This window comes from Diabrotica undecimpunctata, chromosome 4 (genome assembly GCF_040954645.1).
Source record: "Diabrotica undecimpunctata isolate CICGRU chromosome 4, icDiaUnde3, whole genome shotgun sequence".
Classification (NCBI taxonomy): Eukaryota; Metazoa; Arthropoda; class Insecta; order Coleoptera; family Chrysomelidae; genus Diabrotica; species Diabrotica undecimpunctata.
Window position 1 is genome coordinate 138936210 of NC_092806.1, and position 26952 is coordinate 138963161.

General features: G+C 33.3%; 1 protein-coding gene across 1 annotated transcript in view; it reads right to left on the reverse strand.

The window, feature by feature from the left end:
• Nucleotides 1–26952, reverse strand: part of LOC140438974 (uncharacterized) — a 117463-nt gene that overhangs the window by 70932 nt on the left and 19579 nt on the right. The window contains exon 2 of the mRNA XM_072528608.1: nt 10278–10478. Coding sequence (XP_072384709.1) covers nt 10278–10478 — 201 coding nt within the window. The remainder of the gene's footprint in view (nt 1–10277; nt 10479–26952) is intronic.

The window sequence follows — 26952 nt, forward strand, 5'->3', positions numbered from 1 at the left end:
ATATTGACTTATCCCCTTTTTTCACGCCCAACAGCGAATAATTAAATTTGTTATGAAATAAACTATCTCTTTAAAATATCGGAAAATCATTACCAAGACGTAGACGTACATCACCTCGCCAACACCGCATGATTAGAATCATCCAAGAATTATCTAAATCCCATAATCTCGGTTATCTCAGAAACTTTCTATTGTTCCTCGAGTACTTGAATTATGTCTTCGGTTTCCAAAAACAATGATTTCGAATTCTGAACGTTGTTTTGCTCGAGTTGATGGGGAAGTATTGACTAAAGAAAATGAATTTAATTCGTTAATATATTTACCGAGTTTCCCATCCTCAACGAAAATTAGTACGAAAAGGAAATACAACTGGACCGGATGCTTTCCGATATTGTTTGGGATCTTATTTCCTTGTTAATTATTTTTAACTTTCTAAGAAAATTCTACATTTTTGTTTAAGAGAAGTGCAGTTAAAAGAAAATTGCTTTTTAAGGAAAATCAAGCTTAGTTTCCTATAAAACTAAATTAAACTTTAGCCAAGTTCAATTAGTAAATAATAAAGTTTTACATCTCGTAATAAAGAATACTGAATAGTATAAAATAAGTTTTGTGTTAATCAATAGTGACATTTGTGCTTTATTATAATTATTATAGATAGAAGGAGGAATGAAGTTAAATGTGTTGATAGCAATTAAAGTAAATTGTATACTCACGCTTAATCAAGCCATTAAGAGCGATGCTGGGAATATTTATATTCCACTATGCATCAACAATTTACCCATCTAAATTACCATCTTTCTTGTACTCATTGCGTCGAGTAAGGACGATAAATATACGAAAATGGTTGCGTTTCGATTTAATTTGAGCTTCTTACCACTCCCTGACACGTGTTTCTGGGTCTTCCCGTCATCAGAGAGAGCTTGTAAGAAAACTCAAACTAAACCAAAACGCACCGACTACTCTGGCAATTATAGAAAAAATAATTACCAGAGTATGCTACTAGAGACATCTAGTGATGAAAGATGAAGTTAAATGTGTTGATAGCAATTAAAGTAAATTGTATACTCACGCTTAATCAAGCCATTAAGAGCGATGCTGGGAATATTTATATTCCACTATGCACCAACAATTTACCCATATAGATTACCATCTTTCTTGTACTCATTGCGTCGAGTAAGGACGATAAATATACGAAATAGTCGGTGCGTTTTGGTTTAGTTTGAGTTTTCTTACAAGCTCTCTCTGATGACGGGAAGACCCAGAAACACGTGTCAGGGAGTGGTAAGAAGCTCAAATTAAATCGAAACGCAACCATTTTCGTATATAGAAGGAGGAATGTTTTTTGGAAGTGTATGGTGAATGTTAAAACAAAGATTTGTAGATTCGTTTGCATTTTTTTAATCATCTTTTCATTTACAACTGATAGGTTTGAGAGCATTATTCAAATCATTTAAATAAAATACTTTGTTACTATCGTGGACATTGTGAGTACCTTTGGCGGCCACATCGGTAACTATAACAAATACAAATGATGTATTAAAAACCGGATCAGGAGCTATCAAATAAATTTGGCGAATTTGTGCCAGGTCTAGCTTAAATGTTTACACTGATATGTACCACACCGCTGAATTTACCAAAGGAAATAGGGGGAAAAAATAAAAAAAATTGAGAAAGATGCTGCTAGAAATTAAATTTGAAATTTTTTGTAAAAGAGACATTACAACAAATTTGAAATTCTTTAGATACAAAATACGTATCTGAAGAAAATTAATAGCGGCATTGAATATATCTTTGCCTTAATCTAATTAACTTCAGCAAAAGAGAGCTAAAAACAGTTACAATATTTTTAGCTCTCTTTTGTTTTTTGTTTCTAGAGGAATTGGGATTTCCCCCGATAGTTGCGGTTACCAAGCACTGGCTTGAAAGTCAACGAGCCTTTTTTGTAGAAAAATATACCACAACTGCTAGGTATGATCGTCCAAGTTCAGCTCATGGTGACACTCTAATTCTTTCGACAAATAATGATTTCTCTCCTATAACAAAATATGACTTTCTGTTGAATGAATCATTTTTTGAGTTTTCATTGGTTTAAGTAGGATTTTTTCTGCTCAGACTTTTCGTAAACTCCAAAGTTTGTGCTTAATTTCTGGTTAGCACTTTCCCTACGAATGTGACCTATAATTTCTACTATGCTATCAAAATTGTCTGGGAAGCTCTAAAAATGTTGCAAGAGAAACTTGGTCCATAATAAACGATCTTCGAAATAAAACTAACACAGCTCAAACATTTTTTCTTCCAAACCCTAAAAATCTAATTGAATATTTCGTTAATGTGAGTAAAAATATAACATCAACTATTTTGCCACAACAAGATCCTATTTCCTATCTCCCCAATTTAAAAAAGATCTAGAATTTATTTTTATAAGACCAGTTGATAAATCTAAATTCATCAAAATAATCAGTAGTATCAAAAGCAAATCTTCTTGTAGTACTGGTGGACTATTCATAAAAATTTTGTTAAATCTACCAAAAAATGTGTTGGAAGTCGTGGTCTCACCAATTACCCATTCCTTTGAAAAAGGTTTATTTCCAGAGTGTTTAAAGACAGCGATTAGTATTCCTGTTTATAAGTGTGGTGAAAAATCGAATGTCTGTAACTACAGACGTATTGCCCTACTACCGGTCCTATCCAAAATTATTCTTCTTCTTTATGTACCAAGTCCATTTAGAACGTTGGTTACCATCATAGCTATCTTAATTTTATTTACTACCACCCTAAATAGCATGCTTGTATCAACACCATATTAATCTCGCAAGTTTTTTTTCGTCCTGGACTGCGTTTGCCTGTTATTTTTCCTTGTCCTCTCATTACATGTCCGAAATACTCCAGAATTCTCTGCTTGATGCTTTTTATGATGTCAGTAGTCTTGCTAAGACGTTCTAGTATTGTGGAGATTTGAATCTTCTCCACCCAGGAAACTTTTAAAATTCTTCTATAGCACCACATTTTGAAAGCCTCAAGGCGATTTAGATCGTTTTTATTCACAGTCTAGGACTCGACACCATAAAGTAAGACCAAGAACACGTAGCAGCGAAGTAGGCGGATCCTCAATGCCAATTTTAGGTCTCTGTTAGATAACACCTTGGACATCCTTCTAAAAGCCGCTCTAGCCTGCTCTATCCTAGATCTAATTTCGCCATGAATTTCTGCGTTACAATTTAATTGCTGTCCAAGGTAAACGATTTTATCAACTTGCTCAAGTTTGGTATTATTTACGTATATAGATGGTATTATATGATGTTGTTAACTTATTACGAGTATTTTGGTTTTCTGTATGTTCAGATCCCGACCTTCCTCCCTATAACTCTCAACGACGCTATCAACTAGTGTTTGCAGATCTTCTTGACTAAAAGCTAGGAGTACTGTATCGTCCGTATATCGCAAATTATTGATGATTTCACCGTTCACAAGTATTCCTTCTAGTTTTTCAAAAAGTGCTTTTCTGAAAATTCTTTAGGAGTAAACGTTGAAAAACAGGGGTGACAAGAGGCATCCCTGCCGTACTCCTCTTTTAATATTGAGAGCTTGTGATTTCACACCATCTACTAAAACTGATGTTGTTTGATTCCAATATAAATTTGTAATTATTCGAACATCTCTGCCGTCCAAGCCAATGTATTTTCGAGCTTCGATCAATATAGAGTGCTTAACACGATCAAATGCCTCTTGGAAGTCAATAAAACAACAGTATATGTCTACAAATATATCTCGACATCTTTGAGCAAGTACGTTCATTCCTAATAGTGCCTCTCTCGTTCCAAACCCGTTACGGAAACCAAACTTATTTAGAGACTTATAAAAGCCCGACTTTTAGTACTTTCTCGTTAAAAACAACATTTTATCACAAAGTCAGTCTGGCTTTTTATCTAATAAATGTACCAGTGATGTTATGTTTTCTGTACTACTTGAGGTATATCAAGCACTAAACAATAATCTTTATTCTGCCACCCTTTTTTTTATTATGCCAAAGCTTTTGATTGTATAAATCACGACATTTTAATAAAAAAAACTAAATTTTTACGGAATTTAATGTATTTTATTGAATTGTTTTCAATCTTACTTAAAGGAATAGGAAACAACTAGTTAGAGCAAATGATACTGACTCTAGTCACAAAAGCATTGTATGTGGAGTACCGCAAGGTTTAGTTTTGGGTCTTCTACTTTTCATTGTCTTTATAAATGACATCACTAACTTAAAAATCGATGGCAAATTTTTTCTTTTTGCTGATGATACCAGTATTACCCGGAGAAAATATAATATTGCAGCTCTTCATGCAACTACAACTTCTGATCTACTTAAAAAATAAAAATCTGGTCCGACTCTAATTTACTGTATTTAAAGTAGATAGTGTAAAATTTCTTGCTATTTTTATAGACAGCAACCATAAATGTTCCCTTCATATGAATTTGTTAAGTAAGAAACTAGCCTCAGCCTGCTACGCAATAAGATCTATTTCGAAGGAAATCAATTTAGCATCTTCCAAATAACATATTTTTCTTTGTTCGAGTCTCATCTTCAGAAGGGCCTTCCTTTTTAGGGTTCTAATACAGCTGCCCAATCTGATGTTATTTTTAAATTACAAAAAAGAGCAATACGGTATCTTTTTGGTCTCAGTGGAATAACACATTGCAGAAGCTACTTCAAAAATCACGGAATTTTAACTCTTTTTTTTTTATTTATGTTAGAAACTGTTTGCTTATTTTGCAAATACCTACATTTTTTTCCAGCAAGACCTAATCATGACTAGTTCACCAGAAATTCAACCCATGATGTGTATTTACCGATCCCGTCCACTAAGTTAGTAAAAAAATCCATTATAATCCAAAAAAATTACACAACCATCTCCCTTTTCAACTTAAATTTACAACTTCTTTCTTTAAGTTCCGTAAATTGACAAAAGCCTATCTATCTTAAAGAACATATTATTTAGTGGAATAGTTTCTTAACAAATAACTAAGAAATTACAGTATGTTTAGGTAGTTGTTATTTTTTTGACTTTTTATAAGCTTTATCTATAAAAATGTACAATTTTCAGTGACAATAAAGCATATTTTAATTTTATTCTATTCTATACAAGGTAACCGCTTACTGCCAAATAGGAAAGAATATCTACAACATCAGTAGTGTAAATAAATCATTGGTTAGGAAATGTGAAATAAAGAATCTTCCATACATGCCATTTGTATGGAAGTTTCTTTTCTTTTCTGTTATTAGAATGTGAAATTATCAACCAACAGAGATCGACATATTGAGAAGATAACATCTGGGGATTTACCAACAGAGAATTTTAGGGAACCTTGAAATGCAAGGTATTTATATTATAATGTAATACATAAACGCATATGAGAGTGAATTTCTTAGCATTTACGGTTTTTTCCTATTTAGGCGCGTTTTTACCATAGAAGAAGTACTTTAAATCACTTACGGTGATGTAGAGTAAGATGCCATATACATAGAACCTCCAGAAGTAAACGTTCTCACAGACAAAAAATCTAGAGATGAAAATGATTACGGAAATCTTAATTATTTGCCAGGGAGACAACTTCGTTCCCAAGCAGAGGTAAAACTTACAAATAATGAGAGAATTAGCCCCACTGAAACCAACGCACCTAGAGATGCGCCATCAAAATGTACATATTCTTGATTGAAACAAGGTGATTTTCAAAATCGTTTGGATACTTTTAAAAAAATGATTTTTTCTTAATATGAGAATTTAACACCTATTGAATCGTTTGAGTTGTCCCATTATTTCAATACTTAGAGTCAGAAACTAAAAAATGTGCTCGTTTTAAAAATATTCTTGATCCAAATATCTCACTTTAAGAACTGAAATGCTTTATTGGTATTTTGATTCTTAGTGGATAATATCCAAAACCAGGAAAGCGATATTATTGTGATTCTAAACCAGACATGGGCATTCTTTTGTTAAAAATGCAATGAGGCCCAATCGATTCGCACAAATTATGCAATTTGTACATTGGGCAGACAATAACAAAAAATCAAATGATAAAGCATGAAAAAATCGTCTTCTTATGGACTATTTACAAAACAAGTTTATAAAGAACTATGTTCCAGAAGAAGCAATATATTATAACAAATCTATAGTTAGATACTATGGAAAGCATTCTTGTCAACAATTTATAAGGGAAAATCCAATCAGATTTGGATTTAAAGTGTTGTCGCTAAACTTAAAAGACTTTTATTTAATTAATTTTGATATATATATATATATATATATATATATATATATATATATATATATATATATATATATATATATATATATATATATATATATATATCAGGGAAAAAACCCAAAATCCAGCAAAAAAGACAAAAAATTATATGGAAAAGCTACTGCTCCATTGCTAAACATGTTTCGTAAGTTACCCACAAATAAAAAGAATTTATCATATAAACTATTTGTAGATAACTTATTGCCTAATGTTAATCTACTCTTGAATATGGGAGAAAATGGTATATGGTGCACCGGTACCATTCGCGAAAATTGTAACCTAAGGGTATACCTTTATCCCAGAAAACTGATTTTCAAAAACAGTTTTAAAAACAGGCAGATCGAGGTCATTGCAGTGGCATTATTGGACGCAACAATGGTATAATTTTTGTACGTTGATCCGATAATATTGTTAGTGCTGGGTCTACCTCTTATGGCATCCAACCAATGACACTTCTAAAAAGGTTTTCTCAACAAGAGAAGAAAATTATTCAAGTACATCTGACGTGTCTCATAGGAAAATACAACCCATTGATGGGAGGGACGGACTTGATGGATCAAAATATAGGGAGGTACAGGATTGGTATTAGATCAGAAAAATGGTGGTTGCCATTATTTACATGGTTACTAGACGTATCATTGGAAAACGCTTAGCATATTTATAAGAAGACCCGGCAATTCTGTAAAACAAATCGATTTTGCAAATATATAGCCACTTCGAATTTTATAAAGTATCGTTCAGGAGCTAAAGGTACAGGTCGACCAAGAGCCTTAATTTCAAGCAGTTTCGGTAGTCATAATAGCGATAAAATCAGATGTGACAGATGTGACAGACAAGATCACATCTTGATAAACATTCCGAACAAGATAAGACGACGATTGATTGCAATGAGCAGTTTTATATAAGATAATTCTCTATACATATGTAAAACATCTTTTATGCTTAAATATATAATTTAATATACCTATTTAACAGCTAACAACTGATTTTTTTTTTTATTTAAAGAAACAAAGTCGCATCCACCCAAAGGTTATTAGCGACATTCCTGTAACATTTGTAATAATATTAAATTTAACATTTGTAACAATCAATCATTGTAACAATTTGTGAACAATTAAACATTTGTAACAATTAAGTTAAATTTTGTGTAACATATTTATACATTTTAAGTAAACTAATAAATTGTTCAGAACTAAACTTTTGTTGAGGAGTTCTTTCAGGTTATTTGTCAAATGTAAGACTGTCTTTGATTTACATATTTAGGACAGTCTATCAAGAAGTGCTTTATACTGTCTACTGTATTGCATGTTTCGCATTTTGGAGGTTTACTATTTGAGAAGAGATAGGCATGAGTATACCTGCAGTGTCCAAGTCGTAGACGTGTAATAATAGTTTGGCATCTTCTACTTCTGGCTGTGGACTTCCATGAAAAAATATCACTTTTGATGGTTCTAAGTTTCGAACTAGAGTCATTCCACTCCCGATTCCACGCACTTGATACCTTATTTTTAAAATAAACTTTTAGATCGCCTGCGATACTCCGGCACTGTATCTGATGCGTCACTGGTGTGAGCGTTACGCGCACTAGTATCTGCTTCTTTATTCCCTTCTATGCCTATATGAGATGGTATCCATAGGAAGTAGACTCTTCTGAAATTTTCTTGAGCTTTCATTAATTGGGCCCTGATAATTTTCTCAATGGGGTGTTTAGAGAGCGCTGAGAGAGTCAGAAAGGACTAGACAACGAAAATAGTCATATTGGTTGGAGTTATATTTTTTTGGGGGATTCAGATTAGTTTCCTGTAGGCATATTACATCAGGAGATAGTTCACCAATTAGATGATGGAGCATAGCAAGGCGATGGAAAAAACCATCAATATTCCACTGAAGTAGAGACTTGAATTTAATGTTGGCTTAACTGAGATGAGCCAGTTTCTGCTTTCGATGCCTCACTGTTAATATAATTATGGATTTTTTTCCTTATGGACGCGAATTTACGTTTTATGAATCTTTCCTTAAAATGGGGATAAACTCGACTGAGCATATGGGACAAAGCTGGTAGGTCTGTGGTATATTCTTGAATTGTGGTTATAGGATCTGTTGACCCCGTGATATTCATTAGGAGCATGTTAAGTTGATCAACGTTTAGAGGAAAAGGTAGAGGGTGATTTTCTATGAAGTTTTTAGCAGGGTTAAGTAAGAGAAAAAATGAGCATTCAAAAGTGCTTACTGAGCTAATTTTAGCTTTTTTAGATTTTGCTTGGACTTTAGGTGGTGGAAAAATGTTACATTCTTTTGAAGATGGATCTGCTTCAGGTGAAATAATTTCATCAAAGTTTCTTTTTGGTTGATTAATTATGTGACTGTCCTTATGCATCTACTTTGTTCGGTATCTCCGGGATATTAGAAATAGACATTTGTTCACACTGAGAAGGGTTTGTGTCATTGGATGCTTGCAAGGATATATTTGTTGCGCTGGATACCGATGCTTCATTGTTTTGGTTGGGGTTTAGTTGAGCTAGTGGTTCGGAGCACTGTGAAGCGATGTGTCCTGGCTTCTTGCATCTAAAGTAAACTAAACTGTCTTGAGAAATGAATATTCTATATGTCGTGTTGTCAAAAACAAGAGTAAATGACTCTGGTAGTGTTAGATTGTGAGGACTGATATAGATTTGTCTTCGAAAACTAAGGATGTGATTGTACTCAGGCATAGAAGCACTTATTTTGAGGAAGGTCATGGGGGAGACAGGAACTATGCCGATTTTTTGTAACTTATTGATTAGCAAGTCGTGCGGTATTGAAGGACATACGCCGGAGAGCACAAGTCGTTCCGCTGGTGTAACTAACCTTCTTGCTCTGACAATTTCACCTTGTATTTCTATTGGACCATGATTATTCATAAAATCGTCCACTATTTGTTTATTGGATAAATACATACATATGCGATTATTAGATAATCTAGAAGAAAAGATTATATTTTTCGGTTGAATTATATTTCCAAGTGGGAGAAGGTAGTCTTGAAGTTTGGTGTTTTCTAAGGCACTAAAGATAATTGCTTGGGACTTTAAAGGAAATTGCACTCTCGACGCTGCCGAAGAGTATGACTGTGATGTGTTTATTTGATTTTGATGGTCTTATATTGTAGAACTGTTGTGTGATTCCATGTTTGAATTCATTTCGATAAACGTTTGTGAAAAGTAAGTCCGACCCTGTACACCTGCTAAAACAGGTATATCGGTCTTTACAAAAAGCGGTTATTTGCTGGTAAAACTGGATTTGTTTATTGACAACAATAACAAATAATTTTCTGACTTTAATGCTAATTTAACTGGATATTATGTAAAGAGTTTGTACACTTACAGTTTATTTCAATATATCACTAAGATTCACAATTTATAACTTACATTAAATTTTGTTAATGTTAAAAATATTCGGAGCCCACATTGAATACAACAATATAGTTATTGATGTAGAACCGAACTTCATAACTTATTTTAGCTAATTTTTGTTTTGAAAATAAGCTCAGAAACTCGACTACAGGACTGACACGATCAATACTTTACCATAAAATATATGATTTTCCAAAAATATAATAATACGGGATATAAAGGGTTCAGTACGTGTTGTTGGTTCATCGCTATAGAACTAAAATTGTGATAAATATCGTTCAGCTTTAAGTTAATAGAAATCATATATGAGTAAATTGGTTCGAAGTTTACAAATTACAATAATTAATATTTTTTCATTTTAACAACTATATTTTAATATAAAAGTTTCTATGACCTGAAAGTAGCAGCATTAATAAACATTATCTTGTTTTATTTATAAAGCAATATTTTCAAGTTAGGATAAAAAACTCAGATGCTACAGATAAAAGCACTTTCGAACAGTTTATATAGATTTATAATATCACGTCACACTTTTTCGAGCCATCTCGTTTGCGATATATTGTACAAAGGGTAATAGATTGCAATAATTACCTGTCATCGTCGGTATCGTTGTTCAGCTGTGTACAATAATCTTCGTTAGGCGAGCACTCTCGTTTGCCGTAGGTCGAATGATTCACAGGGCTCTTTAAGACGCTGAGGACCAAATCCTCGCTGACGCTGTGCGGGGTCGGTGGGCGTTGCAAATCCTCGGCGAAGAGTAATGTGAAGTCCTCCTCCATTTTGTACGAATGTCTGGAAAATATATACGTATGTGGTTAAGTCTCTGAATTAAAAAGGACGAAAAGGTTGCTTAGGTGAACAAGAATTCTAGATTTTCGTATTTTTTATCGCAAATAATGTATTGAGATATATGTAGCATACAAAGATGTAACTGTAATCCAATGTGTGAAATATTATTTACTTTACTTTACTTAATCAGTAGACCCATTTGTACCTTTCGGTGTTGGGCCGTTTAAAATACAATTCATTACATTACAATATTTGACAGTCTTCTGAGGTGTCCTAGCTCTTAACGAACTTTCTCCATTCCTTCCTATTGGATGCCATCTGTGTTGCTTCCTGCCAAGTCTTACCCTTACTCTGCAGTATCTGCGAGATGTCACTGTTCCATTCTTTAATGGGTCTTCCTCTTCTGTTCTTCCCTATTGGTTTGGCGTCCCACACTCTTTTAACTTGTCTATTATTGTCCATTCGGGTTAGATGTCCGAACCATGCCAATTTTTTCTCTTTGATTGACTCGAGTATAGGTTTGATTTTGAGTCTTTCTCTTATTTCTTCATTTCTGATTCTATCAGTTCTTTTTACTCCTATCGTTCTTCTGAGGTATTTCATCTCTGCTGCCTGAATTCTGCTCTGATGTCTTTTGTTTAATATCCAATTTTCTGCTCCATATGTCACTGTAGGTCTATATATTGTTTTGTATATTGTCATCTTGGTCTTTGTTGATATTTCTTTGTTATTAAGGAATCCTCTATTTAGTGCTTGGAATAGTTTTCCTGTGTTTTCCATTCTGTTGTAAAGATCATCCTCGATGTCTCCTTTGTTGTTGATTACTGTTCCTAAGTATTTGTATGAATTTGTCTGTATTATTTTTTGTTGGTCTATCATTACTTCTATTTAATCTTCCGTCCCTTGTTTCCTTGATATTTTCATTATTTAAGTCTTCTCTTTGTTTACGTTTAAGTTGTATTTGCTTGCTTCTAGGTTCCATTTCTCTAAGTTGTATTTCAGTTTTTCTGCAGTTTCCGCAATTAATACTATGTCGTCTGCAAATATACACATCTCAGCATTTATCATTTGCATTCTGTTCCAACCGATGCAGTATTTCTTGAATGTTTTCTTACATTCTTTCACTATCTCATCTATTACATTTATGAATAGTACTGGGCTGAGACTTCCCCCTTGTCTAACTCCTTGGGTTGTTTCGAATGGTTCTGACTGTATATTTAACATTCTTACTGTATTTGTTGTTTTCATGTATATACACTTTGTTGCTTCTATCAGTTCTTCACTTACTTGTTTCTTCTTTAGGCTTTCCCATATATCTTTTCTTTTGACTTAGTCGAATGCTTTTTCCATGTCTATAAAGCTTAGATGTATTTCCTTATTTTTCTTTAAGGCTTTTTCTATTACTTGTTGCATGGTGAATATATGGTCTTGTGTGTTGTGTCCTTTCCTGAATCCACTTTGTACATCCTCTTATTTTAGGTTCTATTTCTTTTCTAATTTTCCTTTCTATTATGGTTTCGTATACTTTTGCTGCTACACATAGTAGTGATATACCTCTATAGTTCCTACAGTCTCTTGTGTTTTCTTTCTTGTATATAGGTATAATTACTGCATTTGTCCATTCTCTGGGTATTACTTTTCTCTTCCATATTAGGTTATATATGTATAACAATTTTTCTTTTGCTTTTACTCCTATATATTTCATCATTTCTGGTGCTACTTCATCGCTTCCTGCTGCTTTTCCAATCTTTATCTTTCTTATTGCTTCTTCCAGTTCTTCTTTTTCTATAGTTTCTGCATTTTCCGTGTTTCTCATGGATACTCTCCTGTTGTGGCTTTCCTACTCCATTGTATTCGCTTGATTTTCATTCAGTATCAGCTGAAAATGTTCCCTCCATCTTTCCATTATTGTCTTATCGTCGTTTATTATTGTTCCTTCCTTGTTCATTATTTGTTTCAGTTTCGTTTCTTTGTTGCTTCTTAGGTTTTTCAGTGTTCTGTAAAATAATTTTACGTTTTCTGTGCTGTTTTCTTCCATTTTTTCCCCGAATTTTTCCCAACTTTTCTTTTTCTCTTTCTTAACTATCTCTTTAACTTTTGTTCTTTGTCTCTTATAATTTTCATATTTTTGTTGTGTTTTGTCTTGGATGTATTCTTTCCATAATTTCTTCTTTTCTTTTATTTCTCTTTTCACTTCATCATTCCACCAAGATGTTCGTTTTCCTCTGTTGTAATATTATTTACAGTTTATAAATTGGAAATAACTTTTTTATTTAATTATGTGCATAAGGATATATTAAGAAGGCAAACCCAGATATTTTAATAACTTGGATGCAAAAATAGTCATCAACAGCACCAAAAGGGTTGAAATTTGTACAAATAAAAATTATTGATTATTTCATAAGGGGATTTGTATACCACTCAATTTGTCAACGACTTCGCTGATTGAAATCTCACACTTCAAATCGTAGAGTATCTACGAGACGGGAAAAATATTTATATACCCCAAAAGAGTGACAGCGGAAATAAGAAAGATACAATATTTACACAATGAATTCGACACAAAATTACCAAATAAAGATATTGACAATAACTTAACAAATAGAGGAGGGGCTTACACAATAAAATCAGTTAAAAATAGTGATGAGCCAGATGATTTATTCAGTTAAAAACAAATGTATCCAATAAATAATATTTAAAAAAATGAGTCGACAGAAATGTTAAAATAAAGTTGCTTTAAATTTCCTGAAGTTAAACCTTGACACCAGTAGCGTAACTAGGGGGCGAGGGGCGGTCCGCCCCGGGCATCTGATATGTGGGGCCTCCAAATTGGCATAAAAATTATAAAATAAAAATTAAGAAATAACGAAAAAAGATTTTAAACATATAAAACTACACTCTTATACATAGCATAAACTAGTTTTATTGATTACTTTATGTTTTCTTCACTGGAAAATGATGGATTGGATCTACAATTGTGTAGTAGTCAAGGCTATGATAATAAAATTCACTATGTCAGGCAATCATACGGTTGTCCATGCAGGGATCAAAGAAAAAAATAGCAAAATCATGTTTGTGCCCTGTGAAAACCATTCTCTTAATTTGTGTGAAGTTGATACATTTGCAACCAACCCTAACTGTGAAACTTTTTTTGCAACTTTAGAAAGAGTATATGTTTCTTAAAACAGCTATCTGACACTAGATGGAGTGCCAATTACGAAACTGTGAAACTTATTTTGAAACATTTCGATAAATTAGTTTGAGTTACAAAAAAATTGTGTGATGCCAAGGAAAATATTACACAGGTCTTCAAATTTCTTTGATTTCTTTATTTATGAGGGGTACATTTTGGAAAAAATAAACAATCGAGAGAGGTATTTACAGACTAAAGTAGTTAAAGCTTTGACTAAGCTTTGAAATCGTCGTGATAAAACTCTGAAGTTTGTAAGTCTTTTTGGAAAACAGTCGGTATGAGTTGGTCACCAAGGCTCTCTAGTTTGCTTCGGAGAAACGTGATGAAATAAAAACCACCCTTGAAAAATAAAGTAAGAGACGTTTAAAAAAGATAATGCCTGAAAAAATAGCCGAAGATGACAGACTATCTTTCAAGATGAAACTAAAAGATGTATGAATATTCAGACAAGCTACACCAAAAGCTTCAAACTAGAATGTAATGAATGAAGACGGTATTCGAAAAATTTAAAATAGTTCAGGTCGAGTATTTACTCAATGATTGTTACACAAAATTTGATAAGCAAGAAATTGTTAATGAAATCAAAAGCCTTGGACACCATATAAAAGCTGCAAGAATAAATAAAGAGGCCAGAAATTAATCTACATTAAAGATGGCACAGTTTATTCTTGATATGGACCTGATGGAATGTGTTCCAAATGTCTTTGAAATAGTATGTATCTCTATTGCTTCTAATGAAATTTATGAGAATTTAAATTCATAAAAAGCTATCACAAATAAACCAAATGAATTTATAATTCTAGTGGAAGAACAACAAGGTTTTAGGTCAGGAAGATCATGCATCGACGCTCTATTTATAATGAGGCAAGTGCAAGAGAAATCATTAGAATACAACAAACCGGCATATCTTTGTTTTGTGGACCGTCGAAAGGCATTTAGCCAAGTGAAATACCTCTAGGAAGAATCATAAAGATCGAAAATACCTACCAAAATCACACAATAAAAGTAAAAGAAGTAACTGACCCTATTGAAGCTGGCAATGGGATAAGACAGGGAGATTTCCTAAGTCCTCTATTGTTTAACCTGATTATGGATTGAATAATAAAAAAGTAAAAACAAAAAATGGATACCAAATGGGAGAAAAACAACTTAAAATAATCTGCTCTGCAGACAAGGCAATACTACTTGCTCAGAGTGAAAATGATTTCCAACGTATGCTGCACTAATTTAATATTACAGCTAAAAAATTTAACATGTTAATTTCTCCAAAAAATAAAATATGCATGGTTATAATAGCAAACTTACTAAGATGTAAATTGGAGTTTGAAGGTCAGTTTAAATATCTAGGCATCACATTATCAAGCTACACAAAGTTCGAAACTGAAGTGAAAGATCAAGTGAATAGAGCAAGCGGAGCCACAGAATGCCTGAATGAAACAATATGGAAAAATAAAAATATTGGGTAAGAAAAGAAAGGCAGAATTTACAAAACATTCATCAGAAACGCGGGAGAAACACTACCTGACACATAGGACAAAAAGGATGTTAAAAACAGCAGATATGAAAACCCTTAGAAAAATTGATGGTAAGGAGCTATGGAACAGAGCTAAAAGTACAGATGTACGACGTATATGCAAGGTGGAGAACATCAAGAACTGGGTAAGAAATAGAAGAGTAGAATGGAACAATCGTATAACCCGAATGACAACAAATAGAGTAGTAAAGACGGCAAGAGACGGTTCATCAACTGGAAAACGATCAGTAGGAAGACCGCGAAAACAATGTAATGACAACTTACTGTCTTCTTCTTCACGTGCCATCTCCTCTAAGAAGGTTGGCAACCATCATGGCAATTTCCACTTTCGACGACGCTGCTCTAAAGAGGTCAGCAGAAGTGCAGTTAAACCAAGCTATCAAAATTATTCAACCAGGAGATGCGTCTTCTTCCGCGACTCCTTCCAATCTGTATTCTTCCTTGCATTATTAAATGCAAGAAGTTATAATGCTCGCCCCTCATGACATGTCCCAGATATTGCAGTTTCCTGACTTTAATTGTATTTGAAACCTCTTTATCTTTCCCCATTCTTCTCAACACCTCGACATTCGTAAGTCTATCCACCCAACTTATTCTTAATATCCTTCTGTAGGCCCATAACTCGAAGGCTTCCAATCTGTCCGAAACATCTTTCTTTAAAGTCCAAGCCTCCAACCCATAAAATAATACGGAGAAGACGTAGCATCTCAGAAGTCTTATCTTTAAAGAAATTGAAATGTCCCTGTCGCAGAGTACTTTTTTCAGTTTGTTGAAAGAATTTCTTGCCTGTCCTATTCTTGCCTTAATCTCTTCTGTGTACTCATTATTTTCGTTAATTATTGTACCCAGATATTTATATCTTTCAACTATTTTAATTTGTTCTCCATGTATTGTTATTTTTTCTTGGCGCTGTTGGGCTTTTGTAATTACCATAAATTGTATCTTTTTTTTGTTTAGGGACAGTCCGTTTTCCTCACTCTGTCAACCATTTGTTGTAAATCCTCAAGACATTCCGCTAATAAAATAGTGTCGTCGGCAAACCGTATATTATTGGTTGGTCGGCCATTTACTTTTATTCCTATAGTTAGTTCTTCTGGTACTTCCTGGATTATTTCCTCTGAATACAAATTAAACAAAGTAGGAGACAGGACACAGCCTTGCCGGAAGCCCCTCTCAATCTGTATTTTATTTGAAAAGACGTTGTTCTCTTTTACCACAGCGATCTGATTATAATAGATAGCGCTAATGATCCTGATGTCTCTCATATCTAAGTTTTTCTTTTCAAGTAATTCGATAAGACGGTTATGTCTGACCCTATCGAATGCTTTGTTGTAATCCAAGAAACACATATATACTGGCTGATTAACATCCATGCACCGTTCGTCGTTAAATAGCTCTTGAATATATTCCTGCCATCTTTTAAGCCTTTCACAAAAGTCTATAATTATTTTGTCGTTTTTATCCAGCAGTATGTTTGATTTTTTCTTAATATTAGTGCCTGTTATTTCCCTAATTTTTTTATGAAGGTTTAAGTTATCATGTTTCTCTACCAACTGTTCAATTTCTTCGCATCTGTCACTATACCATCTTTCCTTTGCATCTCTGATCTTTCTCCTTATTTCTGTGTGTATAATATTATACACGTTTTTGTCTTTGCTTTTATAGGATCTTCTTGCTTCCATGAGATCCAGAATCTCATCGGTCATCCATTCATTTTTGTTCTTGATCAGCTTAGGTGTTAGTGTTGTCTCACATGTGCATATAAGAGCATCTTTTAATATATGCCATTTCCATTTCTATTTTGGTGAGCTCTTCTTTAATTTTTAGTGTGACTTGCTCTTTTTTTAATGGATCTTTCAAACGGGATACTTGTATCCTCTCTACTTTAGTTTTATCCACAAGCTTTTTTAGATTAATTCTAAACCTTCCTACAACTGGGTTGTGAACTGATCTTACATCAGCTCCGGGGTATGATTTTATTGATTTTATGGAATTTCGGTATCATTTGCAGATGAGAAGGTAGTCAATTTGGTTTCTGATGACGTTATGTTGGTTGGCTGCTGGAGATTTCCATGTATAGAGTCTCCTGGGCGGCAGATCATAATAAGTATTCGCGACAATAAAATTGGTCCCTTGGCAGAATTGAGCCAATCTGTCTCCTCTTTCGTTACGGGTGCCCAGTCCAAAGTTTCCAATAAAATCACCTTGACTTCCTCTACCGATTTTTGCATTTAGATCTCCCATGATTATTGTAACGTCTCTAGACTTGGTTACTTCTAAAGCAACAACTTACTGTAGGCACACTAAAAAACAGACAGGGTCATGTGTACATAAAAATAAGAAGAAGAAGTCTTTTGGGAAAAAATGGATAACTCGAAAAAAAATTTTCCAATGTACAGCTCATTTATCTATACTAAAATAATCTTAAATAAGTGATAAAAATCCCATTTTATTTCTGAAATTTATATTTTTAGATATTTACAAAATTCAAGCACCTCAACTCTAAATACTGCCAGAACCACCACACAACCAACTCAATTATTTTTTAGCGGCTCTATCGCGTCATTAAAAATCGATTAAAATTCAGCCGTGAAATAAACTACACAGAAAATTGAAAATGAATTGTAATTAACGGCTCCGAGTTAAAATTTGGTGATAATTTTGTATATAACATCTCATTAATGGGTGCATTCGGTTATATCTGAAAACGACAGGTTTTAGTTTATAGCAATTTAAATTTATTTGTTTGGTGTATTATGGTATCGGTTTGTAAATGCGGTGTATTTGATTAATTTTGTATCTAATTATTAATATTTTAAAGCCTTTTTAACCTTTTATTATTAAGGTTATAATTAAATATTAATATATTAAATTAAAGTGCTTTCGGATTTTGGGAAAAGAAGTATTGTTTGATATTTAATGACATCGCAAAATTACCGTTTCATCTGAAAAATGAGGAGCTGCGGGAAGTGCTTTTAGAGTCCTTTAAAGCCAATCCTGGCAGAAGTAGTTTGATATCGTTAACCAAAAGACGGCAATTTAGTAGATGTTCCAATAATAAAGAATATAATGAAACTTTCTAAACTAAAATAAAATATCTATAAGTAACCCTATACAATGATCTTTTTCCTTTACATATCGAATATTTAAATATATAAAAAAATTATTTGATACGTCCCTGGCTGATACGTCACAGAGACCTGAAGTTGTTTACCCAAGTGTATTTGCCGAAATATCTGTAAACAAATATTAACGTAGTTGTCGAATTTGACCCTACCTAATTGTATTCTAATTTTAGTAAGTTCCCACAAAAATTTAAAGACCCGGTGCTTCAAGGTTCAATTTCGAATCCAAAGCATCGCAGAAGAGGGATCCGATTGGCTGCGATTAAAATCTGGTACGATAAAGTACTAGTTTGACACAATAGTAGAGTTAACAGTGAGAGAACAATTTAGGATCTGAACGAAGAAACATCGTTTTTCGGTAGAGTTTTGAAAACTGGCAAAATTTTCCCTTAATCTATGAGTTTTTGGTAAGTTTTGGTTAGAAGAAGGTGATTTGAGCTAAGGTAACAAACTTTTTCAATAATTAAAAAAAAAATAATCAGCCAGTGAAGCAAGTAGTTTTTTTTTTAATAAACATTTATCCCTAATACAATAAATTTTGTCAATTTAAAAATTTTATAAATAAATATGTTTTATGTATCAGCTACTTGCCATATTTTAGTTTTCTTTTAAATAAAATTAACTTTTGATAATTAATTAATAATTCAGAAAAGTTGAGTAGTTTTATTTCGACATATGACAGTTAGTACATCTTTTCTGCCATTTGGTATATAACCATATTATATATTATATTATATTATATTTGGTATATAACCAATAATTGTTTATGTGAAATAAAAAAAATGTAATTTTTTTCTTTAAACTCGGAGTTTAAAATTATTTCTTTTAAAAGAATATTCACCCTTTTTAAACAGAAAGAAATGCTTTTTTTTTATAAGCAGCAAGAATATTTTTTTAACGGCCTCCTAATTTTAAATAGTTTAGGAATCTTCTTGTTTAATGTTGCGCAGGACATCTCTGTAAGTATTTTTTGATTCTTTTTTACTTAGTGAATTCTCCCAGTCCCCCAAAAAATTAATCCTTATCCACGACCTTTCTCTCCAACCAAAACACGAGTAGCCGTTTGCACTCGTTTTAGTTTATTTGCTTACTACAAGCCCAGTAATTGTTCAGAATCATCTTCACTTTGAGAAAGTAGTATTGAATCTACTGCATAGCAGATTATTTTAAGTCGTTTCTCTCCCATTTGGTATCCTTTTTTAGTTCTTACTTTTTTTATTGTTTCATCCATAATCAGGTTGAACAATAGAGGACTCAGAGAATCTCCCTGTATTTTCCTATTGTCAGCTTCAATAGGGTGTGGTAGTTCTTCTTCTACTTGTACTTTTATTGTGTTGTTTTGGTAAATATTTTCGATCGTTTTGATTATTCCTAAAGGTTTCTCTCTTGCGAACAATAAGTGGAAAACGTCCTTTACTGTGGCCCGATCGAATGCATTCTTAAGGTCCACGAAACATAGATATGCCGGTTTGTTGTATATATATTCAGGGATTCTACAGTATTCACTGCCTTCCCTCGCTCAACCGTTTCCATCCCTCTCTGTTGTCCCATTCTCCATTATTTAGGCCTCTCTTACTCATGGCGCCGTCTACTTCGTTCCTCCAGGATCTTCGGGGTCGTCCTCATTTCCTCCTTTCTATGGGGCTTCATTTGATTATTCTCTTTATTCATCTGCTGCTAGTTCTTCTTACATGTTCATACTACTTTAGTAATTTTTGTTCTATATATAATAGTATGTCTGTTTCTATTGATATTCTTTGTTTTATTTCGTCATTACTTCTTTTTTCCATTATTGTTACTCTGCAGCATCTTTGCAGGCATTCCATCTCTGTTGTTACTATCTTACTGCTGTTGTTCTTGTTTATAATCCAATTTTCAGCCCAATATGTCATAATACTTCCCATTAATGTTTTATAAATTTGTGTTTTTGTCTTCATATTTAGGTGTCTATCCCACCATACTGACTTAAGTTGTCGGATTGCTGTTTTTGTTTGTCCTAATTTTTACTTAATTTCTTCCTCTATTGTTGTCTTTTTCGTAATTATAATCCCCAATTATTTTAACCCATCCTTTCTTTTGATGGTTACGTTGTCGTCAATCTGTAGATCTTCTACGTCTTCTTCACTTGTAGATAGGTACTCTGTTTTCGTGAGGTTAATATCTAGGCCAGCCTTAGTATATTCTTCTTGTAGTTTCTTTATCATGTAACTCAGGTCTTCTTGGTCTTGTGCAATCACTACTTGGTGCAAAGCTTAACGTATATGAGTATTCGTTTCGTAACGGTACTCTCATGCCTTCGCATTTTCTTTTCCATGTTGTCAAGGCTTTGTCTAAGTGTTTTTTTGAATAGGGAAACAACCCTGCAGGAGCTCTTTTGTTGTGGTCAAATCTCCTATGATTCTTGTTCCCATTTTAATGGACATTTTATTTTCTTTATACAGAGCTTTTGTAGCTTCTATGAGTTCCGTTTCCGGTTTGTTGTATTCCAATAATTTCCCTTAAACTTGTCTCTATATACATATAGCGTCGGTGCATGATCTTCCCTATCTAAAACCTTGTTGTTCTGCTAGTGCTTTAATTTCACTCACTTTATTGGTCATCATTTTGTTGTTAATTTTAATGAAAGCAAAAGTAGTTCCATTAGTCTTGATAGATTTTTCACTTTTATCTTGTTTCAATACATATTATAATCACAGTTAACAGAGTATTATCCGACAACTATATCACTGAAAATGGTGTACCACCAGGTTCAATTTGAGTTTTATTCTCTTTCTACTAGCCATCTGCTCTCATATAAAATCTTATTAATTAATTCGAGTTTCTTACTACATGGTTCGAGAAAACTGGCTGTAGGTTCTCTTCCAATAAATCCAAAATAAATAAATTCGCCAGGGGATACAACAGGGCAGAAATACCCAAAATAAAACTAAACGGAGTAAATTTAGAGTTAATTGATCATTACAAGTTTTTAGGACTAACATTTACACAACACTGGACAAAGGACAAACAGTATAAAAAAATTTTAAATTTGAAAAAGCTACATAGTGGGTGACAGCTCGAGAGAGAGAGAATTTTGATGAAATGCCTCTAAAGATGCTCCAGGAGCGAAAGTACTTGGCCAAGATTAAAAAAACTGTACTCGATATCTGCCTTTTAATTGATTAAATTTAGAATGAACTTGGTAAAGACATTATCCCACTATCAATGGGGTGTCGATGAAAGTGTAGTACTTACACTATATCGAGCTTTAATACGATCCAATTTAGACTATGGTTGTATAGTTTACTTGTCTGCATCCAATAATTTATTACAATCGTTAAACTTTGTTCACAACACTGCTCTCCGAATATGCTTAAGAGCATTTCGATCTAGTCCCGCTAAGAGTCTCTGTTGTAAATCTCCTAGTAGTTTTTATTATTGTTGAATTTTTAGGCTGTCGCTTTTGAGGCTTACCCGTCAGTACTGTAGTGTGATGTTTCTTCACTGATTTTAAGGCTTGTTCCAAATCAGTATAAAATAGTTCGATTTTGTCGTCATCTTTATCTGCCGTCGCACGTCAATGCATAAAATTGAATATAATTTAATAAATCTTTCTTAGACTGACGTCTTAATGATAGGATTCTATCAGAATAAGAAGTAAAACCTGTTACAGAGTAGTTGACCTTTTTGTCAACTAAGATACTATAGCGGTGATTCTCTAATTTAACATTTGCATAGACTTCTGACATTCCAGGTTGCTTCTTTCAATCATTTAAGATTAAATGCATAGGGATTTTTTTAATTTACGACCTGGGAGGTCCTATTGTCGACAGATATTTCTGTCATGGAATGGATCTTAGATTCCCTGGTTAATAATCAGTAAATTTGTTCACTTTATTAATTTATGATTTGCTATTTATGACTCTACTATGGGTTCTCTACCAGTCTTTAATGCAGCGGTTTCCCGTTGCCTTCTGCATTGTTATGTTGTTGATATTGGTTTATCTATTTTTAAGATCCATTTCTCAATGTTAGGAAAACATAGTGCCCTACCACTTACGAACTTATCCACTCGAAACCTTTGGTCATTAAGTGAGAGATTGCTTATATAGACAATCATTCGGTGAAATCTTCGGCTTTTGTGTCTTATGAGAATTATTTCACGGCTTTAAAGCTACATATGGTCGTTCATATAAAAGGTGCTAGCTCTATAATATCCTCAACCGAATCTGCTTCCCTTATATTTTAAATATTTTTAATTATACTTTTTGTTTTATTTAGTAATGTATTCATTGTTTTATACAATGTAAAAAAATGATCTGCTTCCTATTTTAAAACTAGATATTTATTGCTTTCAATTGTTAATTTGTGTTTTTTATACAACAATGAAGTTACCTGTAGAAAAATAAATCTCCAATAAAATACACAAAGTTTGAATTTACAAAACCTTTTAAATAAAAATCAGGTTGTTCCAGTTCATAAACTAACTAAAAAAACATGACCAGAAAACCACAATAGCCGTTTAAATAAAAATAATAAAATGCAAACATACACAAAAGCTTGCATAGCGCCAAAGTCAGCTCAAAAGGCTACAGACAAAAGCTGTGCTCCACAGAATTGTAAAATATTTTTGGATTCGCGCGTGCCATAGCATAACGAAATATTTAAAATACGCTTTTGGACGAGTATAGTGAAAAAAGTAAAAGTCACGGGTGTTCTGAAAAAACATCATGTACAAAAACTTTAAAAAATATTCATCGGACGAGAACGTTCAATTAAATAGCACTTTGTAAGAAAAACAAAAAAAGTAAAAGGGGAAGAGATATTTTTATTGTGCAGTAGATATTTACGAAAGATGCTAATAGTTTCGTTATAAAATATTGTCGAATTAGTTATTAAACAGCAGATAAATGCGTATCTATAATAATTATGAGTATACACTATAAGAAATATTATAATAAAAATATAGTCCGTCTAGAACGTATCCAGAAAAAAGAAAGCAGAATTATAATTTTACGGTATTTATTTCTATCGCTTGAAATATAAAATTTTAACAAATAATTCATCTCATTTACTTATACAACGTCCATTTAAATCTAAACACTTAACTAAACGTCTAGGTACACCCGAAACTAGGTCAATGCCATAATTTTCGGTAATGGTGTTCCAGGCATGTAAAACTGACCGAATCAAACCTTCTTTATCTCCTCCTACAGGCAGGCTGCGACTCAATGGAACCAAAGTTTGTCTTTAACAAACCCTACAAAATTGAAACAGGACAGTATATGGAGACAAACGTGGCAAATGCCTATTGCATATACACCGATGGCTCCAAAATGAAAGAAGACTCAGGATGCGGGATATACTCCAGATCACTGAACCTAAGAATAAAGTGGGGTATGGGCAAAAATGCCAGCGTAGTTCAGACAGAACTGACTGGTATTTCCATAGCCGCAAAAGAGATAACCCAAAAAGGTATAGCAGGTAAAACTATAATGATCTGCACAGATAGCAGACAAGCGCTACTAACCTTGAATAGACCACGTGTCACATCAGGTTTAGTAATGGAGTGTCACGAGTCACTAACTCAAGCTTCGGATGGTAATACCATCATCCTGAGGTGGGTTAAAGGACACAATAGGAATAAAGGCAACCGCATTGCTGACCAATTAGCTAGGAAGGCGGCAGGCCTAAGACTCTCAGGACCTGGGGATCTTTGTGGTTGGTCAACTACAACAATCGCGGAAATTGTCAAATGTCACTCCCATACGCAAACCGTAAAAAGATGGGAAGAAGGGAAAGGATGTAAACTTGCCAGGGTAACACTAAGTAACCTTGAAGAGTCAACATCTAAGAAGTACTTGGGAATGACCAGGAAAAACCTACGTTTGGCAGTTGGTTTTTTAACTGGTCATTGTCAACTAAGCAAACACCTCCATACACTGGGGCTAGCAGACACACCTCTATGTAGGAAGTGTGAACGAGAAGACGAAACTGTAGAGCATGTCCTATGTGAATGTCCAGAGATATCGTTAATACGAGAGTACGCGTTCGGCGAGTCCTGGCCCACACCTGCCCACATAAGAGAGATGTCTCCTGGTGACTTGTCCACCTTCCTATAAATGGCAGGATGGACAATGAGCTAAGGGTGACAGCTCCCTGATAGGATGCACAATGGGTCAATTGTGGCCTAAGTGCTGTGAAACTTAACTCGCCCTTCCTACTCTACAGATACAGATACCTTCTTTATCTCGTGGCGCTGCTCATTCCACTTCAATCTTCATCAGTCCCCATATGTTTTCAATGGGGCTAAGATCTGGAGATGCTGCTGGCCACGAAATTGTTGCCAATTTGTGTTCATGCATCCAAGCTTGAGTATAAGCAGAAGTATGGCATCTTGCATTATCTTGCTGAAAACGCCACCCCTCTGGATATAAAACATAAGCCGTTTCAAGAAGAAAACCATTTAGGATGTTACAATATTTCGCACTATCAACAGTACCATTAACTATACAGAGAGGTGTAGCACCACGCTGATATATTGCTCCCCAAACCATTATTTTAGTGGGAAATTTGGAAATTTGAACCGTAACATTTTCTCTTGATAGGACTTTTAGATGATTTGCACCAAGCTGGAAACCACTTTCATCAGATATAAAGACATTATTAAAATTATCTTCTCGATAACGTTGACAAAAATCTATTCTTCGTTGCCTTTGCAGAGGTGTCATTGTAGGGATTTTTTTTTGGATTCGTTGATATGTAGCCTTTCTTTTTCAGTGACATGCGGGCAGTTTCTGGGCACACTTTTATTTTTCGTTGATTTCCAAATCTGTTCGCTAATTTTCGAAACCCTAGGCGCGGATTTTGTCGTCCTTAAGCCACTAAAGCATTTAAATTGTTTCCGCGAATCTTACGCGGTCTACCCGAAACTGGTCTATGTCTCATATCTATGCCGTTTTTTATCCTCTTTATTGTCTCATACACTGCACTTTTTCTGAGTTCAGTCAATTGCACTAATTTTTTAACGTTTCGGACACCATTTCTATACAAATATTTCACCACTTTTCTTTTTTCTACTTGCGACATTATTTCACAAATCTTAAGTGTGTTTACAAACAACAATATTTGACAGATGGTGTTGTCATGCGATTTTGTCCCTAACCTACTATCGGCACAACCTACTTGATTCATTACTTTTGTCTTAAAATGTTACAAAAAGGAAATCTATTAAAATTAGGACAAAAATAAAAAATTTCGGATACTTTCTAGACGAACTATATAAGGGCTTATTTATTATTGAACCTAATGGTATAGAAAATAACAATGTGTTCATTAAATAGGTTTGATTCGATTTGCAATGGTGTAGTGAGGCGAAATGGTTATATTCAATAGCCACCTGCTATTTTGAAGCATTCTTGGGTATAGTAGTTGAAATTAAATTTCTAAAGTGTTTCTAGTATAAAGTGATTATAAAAGTGCGTAATTTCAATATGAGTAAAAGATATCCAAAATACAAACTGATAATAAACTACTAAACATATTTGTCTACAAGCAATGGCACATTTTTAATGGGACATTTGACCCAGCATGAATCACACATAAATAAATAGTAAATCTGCGGTCCCCTATCACAAAAAATGTGTTTTTTCAAAAAAAAAATGTCTTGCCAATTCTTTGTTTAAAAAATGTAAACAAACTTAGGAACATACATTTTTATAACTATAAATTTTTATGTAGGTATTTTTTGGCAAACTTTTAATAACTATTTTTGGTATATTTTTTTCTTTCTTTTGAATGGCTAGATTAGATTTTTCATTTTCGCTCTGAAAAATTAGTAAATTTTGAAAAAACTCATTTTTTGAGATTTTTCCCATGTTTAAAGCATTGAATCACATTTAAATAACGAGTTTTGTTTCTCTCCCCTCTTTATTCGAGTGGTGATTATCATTTACATGTTTTAATACCCAAAAACATTTTGATTATTTTCGGATTTTTCGGATCAAAAATTGAGCTCAGGTAAAATATTTAAATTTTTCAAAGAATTTTTAGGTTAAATAATTCATTTTTGGCAAACTTCTAAATGATTATTTTTCGTGTATTTTTTCCGTTCTTATTCATAAGAGACATAAAACGGCCATTTTCTCTCCGTAACATCCTTAAAATCCAAAAAAAAGCCTTTGTTATTTTTTAATATGTTTTAACTGCATAAAGTCAACTACATGTCAATAAATAACGATTTTTGTTATTCATTTTTTCGTTATTTTTAATAGCGGGATAAGGTTTAGCATTTTCAGACCAAAACATGCTCAAAATATGACAAACCCTCTTTTTTGTTTATTTTTCTCATGTTTTTATTTACCCTTACCTCATTTAAATCTGACAAACAACGATTTTTGTTGCTCTTCCCCCTTTATTCGAGTGGTGATTGTCACGTTTTTTTTTAAATTTTTTGTATCAAAATTGAGCTCACGGAAAATATTTTAATTTTTCCAAGGTTATATGCATTGTCAAATTTCTTAATAATTATATTTCGTGTACTTTTTTTAGTTCTTTTGAATGGCGGCGTTAGATTTTCCATTTTCGCCGCGTAAATTTTCAAAATTCGAAAAACCCTTTTTTTATGTTTTCCCATAGTTCTAGCAC